General features: G+C 28.8%; 2 protein-coding genes and 1 non-coding gene across 5 annotated transcripts; all 3 read right to left on the bottom strand.

Moving 5' to 3' along the window:
• Positions 1-1,694: 1,694 nt before the first annotated feature.
• Positions 1,695-5,392, bottom strand: LOC101505599 (uncharacterized). 2 transcript variants are annotated; one of them, XM_004509255.4, is made up of 5 exons: positions 4,949-5,384; positions 4,771-4,852; positions 3,376-4,185; positions 2,410-2,667; positions 1,695-2,051 (listed from the first exon to the last, which is right to left on the bottom strand). In XM_004509255.4, the coding sequence occupies exons 1-5, from the start codon at positions 5,331-5,333 to the stop codon at positions 1,892-1,894; spliced, it is 1,695 nt and encodes a 564-aa protein (XP_004509312.1). In that variant the 5' UTR covers positions 5,334-5,384; the 3' UTR covers positions 1,695-1,891. The 2 variants fall into 2 exon arrangements, with proteins under 2 accessions (XP_004509312.1, XP_027192982.1); XM_027337181.2 differs by lacking the exon at positions 2,410-2,667 and having other exon boundaries at positions 4,949-5,392.
• Positions 5,393-5,424: 32 nt separating this feature from the next.
• TRNAH-GUG (transfer RNA histidin (anticodon GUG)) lies at positions 5,425-5,496 on the bottom strand. Its single transcript has one exon. It is a non-coding gene; the product is annotated as a tRNA-His (tRNA).
• Positions 5,497-6,993: 1,497 nt separating this feature from the next.
• Positions 6,994-13,211, bottom strand: LOC101504645 (phosphatidylinositol/phosphatidylcholine transfer protein SFH12). Of its 2 annotated transcripts, none has more exons than XM_004509251.4 (15): positions 13,061-13,211; positions 12,287-12,418; positions 11,977-12,190; positions 11,161-11,260; positions 10,605-10,871; positions 10,238-10,315; positions 10,015-10,116; positions 9,872-9,921; positions 9,656-9,755; positions 9,377-9,454; positions 9,209-9,271; positions 8,544-8,646; positions 7,882-8,276; positions 7,515-7,589; positions 6,994-7,269 (listed from the first exon to the last, which is right to left on the bottom strand). In XM_004509251.4, the coding sequence occupies exons 2-15, from the start codon at positions 12,318-12,320 to the stop codon at positions 7,258-7,260; spliced, it is 1,671 nt and encodes a 556-aa protein (XP_004509308.1). In that variant the 5' UTR covers positions 12,321-12,418; positions 13,061-13,211; the 3' UTR covers positions 6,994-7,257. The 2 variants fall into 2 exon arrangements, with proteins under 2 accessions (XP_004509308.1, XP_004509309.1); XM_004509252.4 differs by lacking the exon at positions 13,061-13,211 and adding an exon at positions 13,006-13,056.
• Between the last annotated feature and the right edge of the window lie 7,027 nt (positions 13,212-20,238).

The raw sequence follows: 20,238 nt of genomic DNA, 5'->3' as shown, positions 1-20,238 counted from the left end.
AACAAAAGTAATAGATCCACCATAATTAAAAAAGAAAAAAAAATTAATTACTAAAATGACCAAGAAAATATATTACGCTAAAAGTCAAGAACAACATAGTATTATTGTCGTGCTTCCTTCGCCGACCAAGACTAGAACCGTCAGTTAGCACTTTCGTCGATTAAGTTCCATTTGTGTTTGTTGTCTGTCAACTGAGAAAAATATCGATTATGACTCCGCCTTCATGTTTTGAAGACTAAACGCGATCAAATTCTATGTGGTGGTGGTGTTATGTACTATAATTTTATTTTATTGTTTCTATTGTGGCAAATGATTGATGGTATTTATGTGTTTTAATTTTTATTTATTGTTTCTATTGTGGCAAATGATTGATGGTATTTATGTGTTTTAATTTTTATTAATTAAAATAAAAAATATCAAGAAAAAATTGGTTATGCCATTCACTCGCATTATTCATAAAGAGTGGGTCAGTCTTGATAAAGTACAGCCAATGACAAAATGGGTCGGACCTAACTAGTCTATTTATGTGTACATACCCTTTGAATAAGAATAAAACAGTCGATCCATTGAACTGCTCTACTTTTTGAAGATGTTTGGTTTGATAAAAAAATAAAAAATAAAACTTCAATAAGATCCCACAATTATTAACCTATTTTGCTATATAAATCAATATGATCAACACAATTCTAATTTTTCTCTAAATTTGTAAAACATTGATCTATATAAATCAATATGATCAACACAATTCTAATTTTTATCTAAATTTGTAAAACACTGATCATGTTTTCTTTTCTAGTTAATGTTTGATAATATCTAAACATTCTAAATGTTTTTAAGGACACTAATATGTCACATTAAAATGTCTAACTCGCAATTTATATTCAAGTTATATATATTTGACACAAATTAATTAACTAAATTGAAACCGAATAATAGTGTTAAAAGTTGCTTGTTAAATCTCTCCTTTTCTCTCACCTGATACACTTCTCTAATTCACTTCAAGATAATCTCATTTCCTCATACGAGATCCTCCACAATATCTGTAAAAGTCGAAAACTATATTGTTCTATTTTGCTGCAATAGGAGAAGAGCATTTGAACGAATTGCTACCAACACATAAGTCATAAGAAACAAACAAGGTCATTCTATGCATATTCCATAACACGTTCCTAGAAGCAAACAAACTCGATGCAATACAAATCATATGATAAAATCAAGTCTATTTAAGATGAGAATGATCTGACCAGAAGAATAATTTAAATAAAATTAATATGACCATTCAATTATGATTAAAAGTTTAAAATGATTTTTTTGTATTTTAGAAAATATTTAACCTCAAAACAGTTGGTACATTAATAATTTTACAAGATTAGTATCTAAACTAACAGATATAACCATGACTGTTCTTTGTACAAAATCCTCAACACAACATAATAAAACTATTAATTAAGGGTGAGAAATGAGTCATAGAGGGGTTATAACCAACAATTAACCGACTCTAATTTTGGTTACGCCAATTCTTGATACCTTAACTTATCTCTAGACCCAAACAAACCCAAAGATTGAACTGGGTATGTCGATTTTAATTTGCTTTGAAGTTGTTGAACAGGTCTAATGCATTATTATACTAGCAAAAATATCTCAAAAAATTTCAACAAAATTTAGCAGGAACTCACAAATACTTAAAAGAGTGATGGTCAGAAAAGATAAATTATCATTTAACACCATTCACTCTATATCCAACATTCAATATCAATATCATTCTGACTCCTATCCTGTCACATTAGCTCTAGCTATCTAATTTTTTTCTTTCAAAAAATACATCTTTCATCCTTTGCTCAGCCTGATTAGTCACTTTTGGTTATAAAATGAGTTTTTGAGTAGTAGATTACTACTGCTGCAGAGATGACAAAGTTAGACCATGAAGGGAAGAACATGAAGATGGATATAGATCTTTTGCTGCTATCAATGAATTCACCAGGTCTTGTATATGATAAGGTAGCATGAAAATGTCTTCAGCTGAATTCTTTGCTGCCCATTCATCTACCATCCTGCACAAATGGATGAAGTTCGTAAGCAGAAAAGAATAACATGTGAACCCATTGATTTTTCAAGGTTAAAGGGGTATCAACTATCATGTCAGAATCCCTACCCTTTCCTATTCAAAAGGAAACAAAATTGTTCATTTTTGTCTATTTTTAAGGTTATATAATAATTCTCTAGGTAGCCGACAAACCGCATTGACGTTTCAAGAGGGTAATAAACTAAAGAAATTAGTCAGAAATTTGGCCAAAGGTGTTCCAAATTATAAAGCTCAAACGAAAAAGGAAAACTAAAGAAATCTTTACTTATATGGAGTTTTCCAATTAACAGAGTAAGTATAATAAAAGAGATAACTTGAGAAGCCACCTTAATTGAGATTCTGCTGCAGCTTTGCAGTCAGAAAAAAGGACCTTGATGACTGGCCGTAACTGTAATTTAGGAACTGGATCTTTGTCCTCTGCATTAGAACAATTACCAGAACAGGACCAAGCATCTGGATTTAAAAGAACAATTTGCAGGAAAGGAGATTTTGTTGTCAGATCTCTAACAACAAACCGAAATGTTGACTCATCATTGGCACACTCCATCAATCGATTTGCAAACATTTTGTCCACTGTGTACTTACTGGCGACAAACAATTCATTAAATTTATTCAGTGCTGGGGACATATATAGCAAACAAACATAAAACATTTAAAAAAAAATTAGTTTCATGGAATAGCCTAGAATGGACAATGTGGATGCAGCCATGCCCGCACAAACGCGAGGTAATACATTGTCGGCCTATAATACATTTGATGATTAACCAACCAACCACAAATTTTCAAGAATGTAAAACCATGTTTTCAACTATTTACTCTTTTGTATATTAATGCATGAAATTGGTCGGTAAAACCTTTGTACACACTATTACTATAGAACAACAAACGATATTGTTACCAACTTACTGGGAATAGAGACATAAGTGCGGGTCATCTTTATTTGAGCCATATTTATTTCGCTACCCTAAAAGCATTTCTGAGTGCACACACAAAGAGACCTTAACTTGAAAACTCACAATCAGTAATTTCCCACAAATTTTGTACGAAAGAAATAATTAATATGTTCTTTTTCCATATGTTGGATTTCTATTACCAAATTATTATTTATCATATTCCTCATTATTCCCAATAATAGCCAACAAGATGAATCAAATTATCCACTGAGACGATAATTTCACTTATTTGGATTCTAGAATCGAGTCATAAGGGTATATAAAACTAAGTCACCATTTCTTTTTATTGATAAAGAATTTTAAAAGGAAAAAAAGTGAATTTAGCCATTCTTTGCTAACCTGAAAATGTCCCCTGGTCCTAAAACCGGCACACAGGTTGAAATATAACATTTGAACAATCGGACTCCTTCATCTACAGGCGCACAGCCCCCACAACATGGGTAGGCTCCAAGGGGAGTCGGGCATCGCGGGCATGTAAATTCATGCCATTCAATATCCTTTGTAAGATTGGATGATCTAGCCATGAAAACATCTCCAAGAAAACCATTAAGGAAAGACTTCTGATTCCCAACAATTTCCGCAGTTTCAATCTTCCTAGCATTCCTAGATAAATGATGTTCCCCATCTTTATCTCCTAGAGTGCTTGACATATGAGCACAACAGCTAGAAATGTTGTTCACATCTTCAGTGTCATTCAAATCTGGACATGTACGAGCAAAGTCACTGCAATCAGGTTCATTCTTTACGACTTCATATCTGAAATTCGCAGAAAGCTGTCCCTTTTCAGGATGGGCAATCATTGCATTCTCATCAAAAGCACAGTTCGCTTCACCAGCATCACTGCAGGTTGAAGTTCTTTCCTCACTCAGCCCAGAACTTCCAGTGCCCTCACTAACACCATCGCCTCCAAAATCATCTGATACATACTCATGCTGATCACATGGTTTAGGAAAATCACTTTCCACAAGATCATCCTTGTAAAAAATGACAGATGTAGAGCTCAACAGACACATCCCCTGTGCGCACGAGTGGGAATTTACATACCTCGTCACCAGCTTCTCACTTATACCTCCAAATGAACAACAACAAGCCCCAAACCAATTGTCAGCTACCTCCCTCCAATTTGCTGATGGCATTTCAACAAAATTCCTACACATTTTCCATAAAACCAAATGATAACAATGAGAACTTTAATCTGCTCCTTTTTTTAAGCTCAACCTAATAAACTGTCTATGCTATGCAATGTTGGATAACCAAAAAAAACTCTCAAAATACACTAAGAAGATTTCAGCACAAAAAAAAAAACTTTCAATAACTATAATTTTTTGTAAACAATTTCTCATACAAAATTGAAAATTAACTCCAGCATCTCAAATTCTTTTTACTAGCTCTCTTTAACCAAAACATCTATATTAAGAAGATTTTTCTTAAGTGAAGCAACCTATGCTTATTTTTAATTGAGAAATTAGTAAAAAGTTACAAGAAAAGAGACTTGAACTCTCAGTGTAAACTAATTTTACACTGATATCCAATAAAAATTTAGTATTGATGTTATTTTTAAAATACAGTTACAAAATAGGCTTACCTGATAATGAAGTTACAATATAACTAGTTCTCATTGGAGTTCGGTGTGAAACTAACTTCAGTACATCTCCATTAAACTCAAGTCATTATTATAATTAATTAATACATAAATAGAGGTAAACGAAGAATAAGCAAAGATTGAGATAATACCTGATAGGCTTTTTGGTCAAATTGTATCCACAACTTCTACAAACAAACTCAACTTCTCCAACGGAAGACAATTTGTCAACATCTGAAACAAACGAAGAAGCAAAACAATATATAAAAATAAAATAAAAAATCGAAAGGAAACAACAAGATTTGAAAGCGAAATTTGGAGTTTAGTTACCGTATTCCATTTGGAGAGGAAGATGTATCGGCGAGGTTTGATGAACGGCGGAGATGACAGGATGGTCGACGGGGAGTAAGAGGAGGAGTTTGAGTTCGATGTGGTCGGTGAATAATCGGAGTGTGGGAGGAGAATCAGCGTCAAGTAAGACATTGGGAATCGGAACCCTAAGGGAGAGTGCGGCGGCGGAGGAGGAGGACGTGATGGTGAGGAAAGAAGGTGGGGAATGAAGATAAACGGTGAGATTGTGTTGTTTGAAGGAGGGGTTTAGGGTTTTGGAGATTATTGGGAAGAGAAGTAAACGGAGGATTGGTGTGTGGGATTGTGATTCCCATGTGTAACGCCATTTTTCATCTGAAAATTCAAATTCACCTTCACTTCCCATTCTTCAACACAACACACCTCGCTGTTTTGAAAAAAATACCGCGTTTGTAGTGATAAATACAAAAATGAACGTAAAAAAAAAAGAAGTAAAGTGTGGCTGCTGGGATTCGAGCCCAGGTCTCCACGGCCACAACGTGGAATTCTTACCACTAAACTACAGCCACATTTGTGTAAGTAAGATACACTAATTTATACTATTATTGTTATTGTTCTCAACTGGCTATGGCAATACAATTCTATCCAAGGCTACACGCCTTGAACCCATCCATATTTGAGAGAGAAAGTCGTTTTGATGGGGCGCAACTATAAAGTTTTCCTGTAATTAAAATTTAGGGGTGGAGATTTGGGATGTAGATATCATCCTCCACCCATCTCCACACCCGCCTTACTGTAAATATTATAAGTTTTCTCCGATAGTCGAGTGCGGGGGTGGAGTAGACAAAATTCATTTTGTTCCGTCACGTTGCTATACTTAAATTAAAACTTTCTATATCTTAAATATTCACAAACTTTTTCTTGTATGTAATTTTTTGAAACTCGTTCTAGAAGTTTCTTAACTATGTCAAATAATTATTTAAAAAATTTATTTCACATTCTAATTATTTAGACGAAACAATGGTTAAAGTAATTAAATCTGTTATCCATTTAAAATACCATAACTATAGAATTTGGTTACATTCTATATTGAATTTTTATTTTACTTGACAATTTTGTATAATTAACATTTTTAATATATAAAAAATATTGTTATTATTTATGGTTTTTGAAGCTTAAGAAATTTCTATTTTACTTTGTAGTGTTATATTCATATATACCACCGATATTTGCATGTGTGAAGCATTGTTTTATTGTTTTTTAACAAACTACTACTCACAAATGAATGTTGTTATAAATCGTGCGACAAACAATTTCATTTAGTGCTTGCTTAGATTGACTATGAAATTGACAAAATTACGATAATCATATAAAATCGAAAATATCAAAAATACATAAATTTATAAATTTAATATTTCAAAACTAATATAAATTATATAAAATTAAAAACATACTATAGTAAAATGTACAACTTTTTTGTTTTTGTTTTAGAAGAGATGGTAAATTTCATCTTAATTAACACACTTGTACAACTTTAACAATAAATAAATGCATAACTATTTAACAAATATATTATTACAAGAAACACTTCAATGAAAATAAAAAGCTAACCAATTCCACATTTAAAAAATATTAAAAACAAGAATTGCATCTCTAAAGTTGTAAAATCTTATGAATAGTACTATATTTTAATATATTTTACATGTATTATATTAATCAACAATGTTTTATCTTTTTTTTTTTGTTTATAATAATTATTAAAAATATATTTACCTTGACACATAAATACTTAAGCATATTCTACTCTAAAATAAAGTGAGTATTATATTTTCTCTACACTTCTCTCGTAACATATATAATACATACAATACATAACACCTTAATAAGTGTAACTGAATTAGTTGTATGAAATAGTCATTACTTGTCTCATACCATTTAAAGTACTTTTTTTTACCAAACACCATAATAAGAGACGTAATGGTTTTGCATAGTTATCTATTTATAGATTTGACTTTTTGCTGCTTAAATAAAAACATGGTAAAATAACTTTTAAAGTATCCATAAAATGAATAAAAATACTCTAACTTTATACTATAATATATTCATTCGTAAACAGTACGTCCAAAATAGAACTAGCTTTTGCATACAATGTGCATCGCGTTTTTTATATACAACAAGAGCAAGTCCTATTCAGAGTATTTTACGATGATATAATTTCTGGTCCATCTATTATTAGTTCGTAGTTCGAACAATTACATTTAGGAGTGAGGGAATTTTCGGAAAGTCTTTAGAATGCCAAAAGTATAATTATCCCCAATTTTATTCGGAGCTCACCAAGCAAACTGCATTATCAAACAAAAACAAATAAATAATGAGATAAATGTTGATACAATTCTTTATACTATCTACCAATCACAAATCACTTTTTATCTTAAGATAGTCAAGATAGATAATATGAAAGTCAAAATGATTTTTTTTTATTAATCTAATAATTATGATTGGCCGACGTATGAATGTAAATAAAACTTATAGACAATTACTATAATTTAGTTGAGTCAAAGTATATGCAGAAGTATAGTGCACGTACCAACTTCTTCTTCTTTTTCTTTTTCTCGATGTAATCTGAAAGCTCCTCTTGTCGGGCAAGTGAATCCTCCAAAGCCTATCAAAAGCCCAACATCGTTATACCACGACAAAAATATGCAGTGATGATATAAAAGTTTTCTACATTTTGGTCCAGTGATGGTTTAAAATTGCACTATACAATTACAATTGTAGTCGCATTTTAAAGGATTTTGAATGAAATATTCACAAGTGTGTTGCAACTACAATTACACTTGCATCAGTTACATTTGTCTATATTTTTTTACAATACCAAGAATCCAATGCTACAATGACTTCAACAACAATTTAGGAACATGTGCAATAAGGGATAAGTTAATAGTTTGGTTTACCTTCTTGGTCGCCATAAGTTCTTGCTCAAGAGCATCAGCACGACTTATAGCAGCATTAAGCATTTCTTCCTTCTCAGGTGGCATGCAAGTAATTTGGTTCATGTTGACCATTTTATCTTCCAACTCCGCCATGCGCTTCATCACAGTCATGAACTCTTGAGCAGAAATGGTAGGGTTAGTCATTTGGTCACAAGGGTCTTGGCCTTTATAGTCACCACAGGAGTAAGCAGAATTCGAGTAGAAGTTTGCATCAGTGAGCTTTTTCGGCATGTTTCGTGTCATCCTCACCATGGTAACAATGCCCATCACAAAGGCCATCACACCAGTGAAAATCTGTGAGTTCACTTTTTCGTGAATCTTGAACGAATCAGGCATCGTGAAATTTTGTACTTCAGCTGTCATATGAATTGCAAAAACACGCATATAGTTCAAACACACAAAACAAATAATTTTATTTGGACTTTTTTACGTCTACTATAATTGTTGTATGGTGCAACAAATGACTATTAGATTTGGTCCTCACAACTGTTGCACCATATAATAGTTGTAGAGAATTCAGGTTCATTAGACACCAATTCCATTTTTTGTCTCTAATTTCCATTAAAATTTTCTAGTAGATGTATGATATACTAAGAAAACCATTCATATCTACCATGTAGTACCTTTTGATACGGCAAATGTCTCATTTTCTTCTACCTTCTTCCAAGCAGTTTTATCAGCCATAGGGACAAAATCTTCGTAGTTGCAAGCTTTTGAAGAATCGGCCTATTATGTTTATCCACAATTTAGTGCTTAGAGTAAGCTAAGAAACAAAGGGAGGTGCTATATAAAAGTAAACTTCCAAAACACGCTGTCTTCTTTGTAATATCCAATGGCCATATTGAACATAAACTATCAAAATAAATTCAACACAACATCATACTTGATGGTGACACAATAAATGTATATAATTTTTATTCGAATAATATTTTATTCATCACAACAAGTCGCTCACTTACACATAACACATGATAAGTTTGAATGATATTTTTGTGGAGCATGACTCATAACTAGGTCTAGGAGTAATGTTGTAATCTGAACCATAATATTTTTATACAACTTGTATACACTGTAAATCTGGACCCTAATCTTGAATCATAATAGAAAGGTATTGCAACAGCTCTACAGTTGAAGACGCAATTGGCCGAACTCCATGATCAAACATCGTGTGTTCTTTCTTTTGCGCTTTTCACATCTTTATTCTTTTTTAACAGTGTTGCTGTTCTAACAATTTTATTCCAATTCAAGTATTTATATTTGGATGATAGTATACTATATACTAACATACCTCGGCAAAAACTTTAGAGAATTGTGCGGTGAGCATTGCCTCCATTTTGGAACTCTCGCTTACCTGAACATACAAAAATCAGTAAATGATTTTGAGAAGTAAAAAGTGTGAAGAAAACAAATAAAAGACCACAAATTTGAACAATGAGTAACAAAAAAGATGTCACACCTCAGAAGTTGTTGTTTTCTCTTCCACAACAGGAGGTTCATATTTACTTGAGCATTTGTGCTCTCCGTTCTGAACCATCTGAAAATTCATACATAACACAAATTATCAGCTGATATCATATAAAAGGATAAGCAAAAGCAACACTAATTCTATGTCGTCAAAAAGTACGCTTTCAGACAATTTATGTCGTTTAGAAGTACACTTTAGGAAACCTGTGAATCTTTTTATAGTCGAGGGAATGTTAAAAGTAGCGTAAAGAAAAAAAAAATGCAAGCTCACCCTATAAATTTCTTGATCCTTCCATGGACCCTTATCAGAACGCATGCAACCGCCATGCTCAGCACAAGTACAAGTACCTCCTAAAAACTCTGGCAATTCACTGGCAAAGCAAAACTAATGCATATAAAAATTGTGTGAAATAGGAAAAGAATTGCAAAAAACTAATGAAATGAAGAAAACTAATCAGTACAATAATGTTATAATAATAAGAATCACCTGGCATCAATTATTTCAAGCAATTTGCTTTCGTACTTGTTGCTAAGAACCTGATAAATTAAAGTTCAAAAGTAAATAAAAATCCACTTTCTTGCAAAACAAGCAAACTTATTAGGATATGGTCTATTATTGTATGTTCTCACATGGATTTTTGCTGTGGTCTTTGGATCAAGGAAGGATTTAACAGTGTTCCACAACATTCTGAATCCAGAACCTGCATTGATGATGAACATGCGATTCAAGGTCTGCAGTGAAGCAACCAAATTTATGATATTACAACTCAGTAATCCACAATAATATTATGTGCATCAAAAATATGTATTTATTTTTCTCAAATTCTTAAACAAAGTAGAGCAAAAAACATACTTCAGGATAATTGTCACCGTCAATCTTCTGAAGGCGCATGATAAGTTCCCTGGCTTGTTTGTTGAAGCTCTTAAGCCCCTGTGACATTAGAATAATATTGTTAGTTTTAAACATCTTTTGATATTTAATTTTCCTCGTTAATTCATTTTACTTCACCATATATAAGACTATCTCAAGCAAAGGATCTCGATGTGGCCACAATCATTACTGCAATCACTATTTAAAACCATGAACTTGCGGTCTTGAAGTTTGCGATCCTAATAGAGTTTATTTTAATTTGTGATGTTATTTTTAAACTACATTAATGATTATTATTGCTGCAAAATTGGCTTGGCTTATAGAATTGATTGAAATTTCATATGCATACCACTCCTTGCACATCTAAGATGGTGGTACTTTGATCTATATGCTTCTTTGCAGCAATAGAACAAGCTGCAAACTTGAGATCAAATGTCTTCTCAAACTCCTTGACATGATATTTGATATAGCGATCCATGGTTGTGACTTGCATCAATTTGGTGGCGTCTACTTGGCCCAACCTCTCAATGTAAACTGGTCTTCCCTCTTTATCTACTCCATGATGTCCATGAGGATAATATTGCAACACTTCCTCTAGTTCCTTGAATTCAAAATCCTAAAATAAAAGGCACAAAATAAGTATTGAAAAAGGAGTCCGACTGGTTAAAACAAATAGGAAAAGATATCAAGTCTCTTGAAAATTGGATCAATAAGGAAAATTGGTGATTGTTGGATCAAGATCAGACAATCCAAATTTCATGCTCGATATTTTAGTTTTAAAAAAAAAATCCAAATCCATATTGAAGTTTAGAATGTTTGATCTCGATTTAACGACTACTGATGTGGTTGATTGTGTGAGTGCACACGATCCAAATCCATGAAAATCATTGTTTGTGAATAGATACCTCAACAATGGTGTCAGCACCAAATTCCTTCCTCCATTGAAGCATGTCAGACCACATTTGCTTTGATTTCTCAATGTCAAATTTCCTTGCCCTCAGGAATCTGCTCAGCAAAAAAGCATGAAACCATGAATACAAATTGAAGGGAAATATAAAATAACAGACATTAAGAATTTTTTGCTAGATTTTCTTTTGAACAAATAGGGTTACCTATCATGCACAAAATGCTTGCCCTTTCTTAACAGATTCTGCATTATTGAGCAATATCTACATAGGTTTCATTAAATTATGTGGTCTTGCTCCTTGTTATGGGAGGTTGAAAGAGCTTATTTAGGCTCATCTCTTCACATAAACATTTGAATTAATGTTTATTTATACTTGTAAACATAACTCACAATATGCACATGTTTTGAGCTTATTTCATTATCCTTTAGATTAGCTTATGAATAAGCGCTTAGATAAACTCCCTAGGAAAAAACGTTTAATTAAGTTCTTTAATAGTGTCCTACCTTATTCAATGAAGTAAAAAATTATAGAGGAAATTTCTAACTAGCATTTCTTATAGATGAATAATATCCACCATTCTAAACTTATTAACAAGTCACCTTAATCTGATAGTGTCTGATATCATATTAGTTTTTTATATTTTATTTAACTCAATCTTACAAATTCAGTCTGTAAAGTGAGAGACGATGACCTTCAATTCTAACGTGGGAGGGACTTTTAACAATGTTCAACATTCTATCAAAATTTATCAAGACACATGGTATGATTAACATATGATGAGTTTCATTAGAGCAAAAAAAAAAGTGAAATGACCTTAGCAACATATGATAATCATCATGCTTCTCAGGGAGAAGTTCATCCAACACAAGAGCTTGACGGAATTCATCAACAGCCTTCAAATCATCAGCATCGCGAACATCCTCAATTTCAACTGACATAACCTTGCTACTACTTCTCCTACTCCTCCTAGTGAGGGAATCCCTCAGCTTCTTCTTCAATGATCCAACGCGGTCAATCTTGTCAAGAGCTGCAATCAAACATAAAGATTTTTGTAATGAAGAGGCAATCTTTTTGAAAATGGTTAAACATGAATGAGAAAAAAGGAATGAATTTGAGATGAAACCTGGCCTGGGAGATAGGGGTCCCGACAAAGACATTGTGTTTAGTTTTTTGATTGTCGCTTCTGCTTGGTATTCAGGAGAATTTAACGTCTCATCCTACAAATGCAGAGACAAACAATGCACTCCCAAATGACCTAAATGCAATTCAAAAACAACAATAATTATCAATCCATACTGAAACCACTCAAACACACATGAGAGTTATGAATAAGGTTTTATTAAATAAAGGGAACAAGGTTCTCTCCTGTAAAAATTTTCTCACGTGAAATCTTAACTAGTCCTTTATTTCTATCGCATGCATTCGAAGTCCGTACAAGGAATTCGAAAGGCGAAGATTTCCACATGTTGAAAATTTCACAGGAGAGAATTTGTTCCCTAAATAAAAATTGACAACCGTAGTTTACACTGTATCAACTACATTTGATTGTGATTCTCAGCGATAAGAAAGATTAGGATGAAAGACATCAAGTTAAAACCTTGGTTATAAATAAATATAAATTATAACAATGGTTTTAAATTACACTTATATAGGATCTAAGAATCTATTTCTTTTAGATTTTGATAGAATTATATTTTTTAAAGAATTAATGTTAATTAATAACATTAACATTGATTTGAAAAGAGCATTGAAGTTCAAAAAATTAGTTCATATAATAAAAATGATGTTTTGTATTATAAACAATTGTGAGATTGAAATAAGAAAAAGGAGTAGAACATGAACCAAGAGGAAATAAGCTGAAATGAGAAATGAGAAATGAGAAAGAAGAGAATGGCACCTCTTGAAAAGTGAAGGGGACGGTGGAAAGAGAAAAAAGACAAGTTATTATAAGAAGAGAATGTAATTCTGAAAATAGGGTAATTAGTTTCAGAGACAATGAGGCTTCCACGAGGTATCAATGACCAAGTCATACATAGTTAGGATAATGATTAATAATAACACCGTTAATTCATTCTAATTCTAGAAAATATAATCATCACAATGACAAACATGTATGCATGGAAAGCCGAAACATAAGGTTGTTCCATTCATATTATGTCTTTACAAATAATTTTGTTCATTGTTTTCTGTTATAATTACAACTCTTAACCAAATTCTATAATTCCCCAAAAAAACACCTGAAAGATGTTGAATTCAAAATGCACTAGGATTTATCTGTCCACAACTACTTTTTTCTGTTCTAAAGGTTGCAATGTTTAAAAAATAAACCTTGACTTCATAAAATATAGTCAATAAATAATTTCATCTTTTTATAATTAAAACAGTCAATATATAACCGATAAATGTAACAAAATCCTAATTAAAATCTATTTTTTTTATATAATTAAAATCTAATTTATTATATAGTCAAAGGATATCAAAATGCACAGAGATTTGAGTTCGGGCGTTCCACGAGGTAGAAAAATAATTACTTATATGTAAATTATAAAGTTTAAATATTATTATAATCGTAAATAAAATAATATAATAAAAATTCAATTTTTTTGTCTTAAATAGTAATCTAATTTATCTATATATTATAATTATTTGAGACCATTTCAAACATTTTATCTGCCACGTGTCATTCTTTCAACAATGCTACTCTCACATTAAATACTATCTCATTCAACCAATTACAAGAATTTAAAATAAAACAGGCTAACAATTATTAAAATATTTAATATTAATTTTGTAAAGGAAATGAATCAGATATATTAAAAGAAAATATCCAACCATACGTTTACAGTTTGCAGTTATGTGATTCTTAAAAGGATTTTTATTTTTAAAACATAGCTTTTATTACAATCCATCTATTTGTTTTTCATAAAAACCTATCAAGAATGGAAAGAGTTTATTTACACCTTAGGAATTCAATTTCAATTATATCATTTTATATTTGTGCACATAGATTAGTCAAATAATAATAATTGCTCACTTCCGTTTATTGTCAAATAATACTCAGATCACCTTAAAGAATTCGAGTTTTATTTACAATTAAAACAATTTCCTTTATTTATTTTGTTTTTTTGGGCCATTTATTTATTCTGTTAGTTGATCATTACTGCTCAATTTGTATTTAAAGGAAAATATCCCTTATTTTATATGTATACAATCAAAATCAAAATAAATAAACAATAGTTCTCCTTAGTCAAAGACTACAAGTCTATTTTATATAAAATATTGCATGTGAAAAAATCTAAATTATTTTAAAAAAAATTATTCAATTTTTATGTTAAACTCTCTTTGATATATTGGGTCCATGTAGAATTAAAAGTTAAATACATGATATCAAATATATAGAAAATTTTCATATTTCCGTAAAAAGACTTAAGATTTAAAATTTCTGAATTTATGAATACAATCTCCCAATTATCACTGACTTGAAGAATTTCTGAATTTTGATTTCAATCTCCATATATACAATAATGAAAATAAATATTATCAATAAAATACTAAAAGACACAATTTATTCATCTTCCTTCATTTATGGTTGAATTAAAAACATACCAGTCAAAAGAAAAATAATTTCAAATAATCACTCATTATCAATTTATAATAAACAAAAAAAGGTATCAATCATACACCTTACAATAATTACAAATTCAATAATCATTTTGTTCTGGATATTCAAACATAAATGAAATTTGTAATGCTTGTGGCAGTTTTCGCTGGTCTAATAGATATATTTAAATTTTGATTTAGACTGCATATAGTCATATATATTGTACCCATATTAAATAAATTATAGTATCGCCAAAATAATAATAATTTATTATTTCAATAACTAAATAAATTAACTTTTTGTATCCAAAAAATTAACTCTAACATGTGCATATTTACAACACAATAATTCATCCAAATCATATAATTAAGAATCAAATTGATTTAAAAAACAATCGCCGTTAGCTATTTTATAGGAACAATTTATTGTGTTAATAAATTTATTTAAGTGTGGAGGTGTTTGTCATATATTTTAAAGTTTTTACGCCGCATCCTATGATGAAAAGATAAAATAAACAAGGAAATTAAGACAATACTTTGAAATATATGTTAAGCTATAACTAACTCCGATAAACACGTTCTCAATGCACATCAATTAAATATGTTAATACAAGTTTCCTTTTATGATTATGCATCTAATAACCTTGGTATACAAATTGACCTTCCGATAAAATTAACACTCTAAAGTCAATATTTTGATAAAGTCAACACTCTCATAAAGTTAACATTCGATTGTTATATGCTCATTAAAGTAGACTTATCCTCGATTGTTATTCTTATCATTCGATTTTTAAGTCACACCACGTCATTTATGATCATGGATCTCAAGTAAAATTGTTGTACCACGAGATGTTGAGGCATTATATGACTTAAATAAGCGTAAAAAATGATATTTCCTCATATTTTGGACCAAGATTCTGTTTAGAAGACTAAAACAGATAAAAAATAAAACGATGAGACTATTTTTGTAATTCAGCTATAATAAGAAAATCAAAATTGTAAATAAATTTTTTTTTTTTTTTTGTAAATGCAAGTCATACTAGATTTCATTCACTTAGTAAAGTCACAAAAATATGATCCATTTAAACATATTGAATAATACACATGCAATTTTTTTATGATCCATTTAAACATATTGAATTATAAAATTCTACACATGAAAAATCTATATAATTTTTAAACTATTCAATCTTTAGGTTAAATTCTTTTTGATATATTAGATAAATGCAAAATTAAAAGTTAATGTTTGGCATAAAACATGTGTGCATATATATATAAAAAACTAAATTTTGATAAACAACATTTTCTATAATGATAATTTTACGACTATTCCATGTTTTAATTGAACTTTTTCCTTTAAGTTTTTAATATCAAACTCTTGATATTAAAAATAATTAAATTCAAAATATATTTATGTCCTATTTGTAAATTTGCATTTGTGATCATAACATGAACAAAAATTTGTATTTAATTAATTGTTCTTTTCCTTCATGCAACGTATTCAACTACACTGGTTTTTATAAATTAAATATATATATATATATATATATATATATAAAATACAAATAAAATTAAAAAAATTAAATTATTATACATTACAATTAACGATTGAAAACACATACTATCTATCTTTACGATTGTTATTGTAATGTTAAAATATATATTTTTTAAATTAAATTAATAAATACTAAAGATAATAAAATTACATAAATTATTTAATATATTTTGGTTAAAATTCATATTATGTAATATATTTTGGTTAAAATTCATAGTTAAATAAAATATAATAATTAATAATTCACCCGTGTCAAACACATGTTAGTATTCACTCACAAAAACACGTATTATTTTATGCTATCACGTGGAACTCTATAATTTATCATGTAAATATACAAAATAATAAATATATTTAAGAGATATATGTGTAATAAAAATATCATTTTTTTATAATACATTGACTTTTGAATTCCGACATGAGATACATTATATTAATTATTAACATGTCTAAAAAATATATATTTTTTTTAATATTATCTGATCAAATTTATAATCTCTCGGTAAAATATACATTCGAGTTACGTGCATTTTAGTGATAAAGTATTCACATTTTATTAAATTTTATGTAATATTTTAATAAAATGTACAAATGTTAATAGACTCAAGTTTAAAATGAATATATTAATTCAATATATTTTAAAAAGTTTGAGTTAATGTTATCATAAAAAATTATTTTAAATGAAATATGCAATTTTGCTTTATACATGAAGAATGATTATCATCATCATATTGTATTTCGAATATATATCAGATACAAATAGTGGTACAATAAAGTAATGTGTATCAACTTAACTTGACCATGGCGACCAAAATGCTTTTTGAAGGGGGGAAAATAACTATATTTATAATATGAAAAATGAGTCGGTTGAAGACAAAAATATTTATCCTTTGTCCCAAAATACTTGTCGCGTTTGCAGAAAATATTTGTACCAAACAAATTGTCACTTTTTGTTTTCGATGGAACTTTAATTCTATTTTTTAATTGTATATGCTAATTAATATAATTTATACTACTCTCAAGTTATTATTTTCTTCTTTGCATTTATTGCAATGAGAATGCAAAGTAGTTGATGAAAATAAATTAGTAAAATTATCATTATCTTTAATTCATTTATTATCTTTTCTTAATTTGTAGAATAATAATAATCACACACTCTCTTTAATTGATTACAATTCATATGAATTCCCACAAATTTAAATGAAAGTAACATATTTTGGTGGAATCCATGAATTTTAACTAATAAAAAATAGGGTGCTGAAATATGTGTATATTGCTATCGTTCCTCTAATTTATATGAAATTACCAAATGCAACAAATATTGTGCCACGGAGGGAGTATTTTATATAAGTCTGAGTATAACATCAATATTTATAGTAATTGGTAGTATATGTGTTTGTAGTGATTTGTTGGATATGATGCAATGCAAGTGACCCCTTCCATGCACAGATATAATTTTCCAAAATAAATAGCTGTTGAAAAATAAATAAATTGTTAATAACTCTATTAATTCTAGATATAAACATGTAGATTAAGTCTCAAAATATTATTATTTATCGATGAATCGCGAAAGGAATTTTATGTAAAATAGAGTCTTCACCTGTAAAATATTTAAGTTTATATTCTTATAATTTATATATTATAATTTAGATTAATATATACAGCTTTTGTCAAAAATACCTCATAAAAAAAATAAAATATATCAACAAGATTATAAATTAAATAAATAAAAATTTATTGAAAGATTATTATAATAATGTATCAACACAAAGTTAGATTAATTTAAATATTAAATGAATAAATAATTTATCAACATGAACATAGAACATTTTTTTAATTTTATTATTCGCAACACTATCTATTTTAGATTTGTGAAAAATTTAATTGAATCAATCAATAGATCTGTCACAATAATGAAAGTGATTATATTAAATTCAAATCAAAATATTTATAGGCAAACAAAAGAGAGAAGAGAATCGTAAATAGAATCACACATGACAAATAATTTTAACTAGTATGTAATTTGTGCCAACCAGGAGACATCGTATCGCCAATATAAATTATTCATCCTTTTTATTATAATTTAAAATCAAAATATGTTTCATTCATGATATTTCTTTGTAATTATATAATAATACATTATTTCTTAAAAAATATATTCATTAATATTAAAAAAATGGATAGCTATTCAGTCATAGAAATTTCTATAAATACCAATACTTAAAATAATGTGCATTTTTTTTTGTATTAGTTGTAGGTATTATTTTTTGTTTCTCATATATATTTTTTTATAAAAAATAATTATATTTGAGATAATGTTATTAATTAAATGATGACATCTATTCTAAATATGATATTTGAACTTTGATTTGGTAAGTTTGAGAGTGTATTCTTTTTTGCAATACCCAAATCTTTACGTTAAACTCAAATCTTCGAAGGGTATTAATTTTAAATTTATTAATATAAATACTCATATTTTTTGTTATATTAATTTTTACTATAAAGTTATTGAATTTTATTTTATCATTATATCTCCATGATTAGTAAATATCAAAATTTTGTTAATTTAATAAAAATTAAGATCTACTTGACAAAAGTATTATTCCTTAATGACGAAAAAAAGAGACTACATGAATTAGGAAAAGAGGGTAATACATAGTTATGGATATTATTGAAAGAACATTTTTAATATTTCATTCATGGGATATGTTGACTCCAATGTAATTTATTGTGTTTAATAATTCAATATAAATGATGAATTTAATTAATTCAAGTGTTAGTTATTGACATAATATATTAATGATCAAACACATAAATTTTTTTATAAATCTAAAATTCGTAGTTATATAATTTAATTATCGTTATTTATTTATATTTTTTAATAGCTAGTTATAGGTCCATTTGAAATTATTTAACGAATTATCAAATAGTTTTAAAATTTTATTACAATTTATGAAATTAATTTACTCAATAAAAACTTTTGATTTGACGGTTAGATTAATAAAATTAACCGTGTATGTTGAATTATTTAGTAGAGTAACTATACTAACTCTTCACAAAATTACTCCAGGAATTTACATATCCTCACTTATATTTGGTTGATATTACAAAATGATATTTAAAATGAGACAAACCATTTTTATTAAAATGACATATATTAAGGAACATAGGAATTAATTGATATATAGCAAAGAAAATATATTGTGTGAACTTCATCCAAACAAATTTTATTTTATTTCTACAAAAAGATGACAACTAGACAAGAATATCACACATTTCAAATTTTCAACATGATGTCAACTTTTTAATTAACAAATTTAGCACAACTCAAGTTGTTTTTTGAATAATAATTCCATCTTTATTAGTAATCGAAAATAGGCTAAAATACACACTCAATTATAAGTTTTCAATACTTAATTGAGCTCATTGCTCGAACTTAACTAACTTATTGGCTCATTACTCCCCTTGAGAATTTTTAAACTAACTAATCTAAATAAATTCAGTGTAAACTAATTTGACACTAATATAAAATGAAAATTTAGTATTTTGCAATTAGTTATAAAATGCAATTACCAAGTCAACTTATATGATAGTGTAATAAGTTTTCACTATATACAAGGCTAAAACTAATTTATACCGATGCATCTCCACTAAACTCTCACAATTTCCCATCTTACTAGCTTTGATATATTTTAAAAAGTTGAATGACCAACTTACCATATTTTGAACTAAAGGAGACCTCCTAAAATCTACTTATAGTTGAACAGATCTACTTTAGAAAATAAATGGCATTTTCTTTCCTAACAAATGAAGTTTAAAACATTTAGTACACTTAGATAGGAGAAATGTTAGCAACTTTGTTGTGGGAGTTAGTGCTTAAATAAAAGGTTCATGTAGAAGTAGTAGATTGGTAGAGTCTA

The sequence above is a fragment of the Cicer arietinum genome, chromosome 7 (genome assembly GCF_000331145.2).
Source record: "Cicer arietinum cultivar CDC Frontier isolate Library 1 chromosome 7, Cicar.CDCFrontier_v2.0, whole genome shotgun sequence".
Classification (NCBI taxonomy): Eukaryota; Viridiplantae; Streptophyta; class Magnoliopsida; order Fabales; family Fabaceae; genus Cicer; species Cicer arietinum.
Note: the sequence above shows the minus strand (reverse complement) of the source record. Positions and strands in the feature narration are given on the sequence as shown.

Coding starts and splice junctions, on each gene's coding strand:
- LOC101504645 (XM_004509251.4), bottom strand. CDS start 12,320: ATGTCTTTGTCGGGACCCCTATCTCCCAGGCCAG. Junction 12,191..12,286: donor ACCCCTATCTCCCAGGCCAG/GTTTCATCTCAA, acceptor GTTTGATTGCAG/CTCTTGACAAGATTGACCGC. Junction 8,277..8,543: donor GACATTTGCCGTATCAAAAG/GTACTACATGGT, acceptor TTCATATGACAG/CTGAAGTACAAAATTTCACG.
- LOC101505599 (XM_004509255.4), bottom strand. CDS start 5,333: ATGGGAAGTGAAGGTGAATTTGAATTTTCAGATGAAAAATGGCGTTAC. Junction 4,853..4,948: donor TCCTCTCCAAATGGAATACG/GTAACTAAACTC, acceptor CGTTTGTTTCAG/ATGTTGACAAATTGTCTTCC. Junction 4,186..4,770: donor TTGACCAAAAAGCCTATCAG/GTATTATCTCAA, acceptor GAAAATGTGTAG/GAATTTTGTTGAAATGCCAT.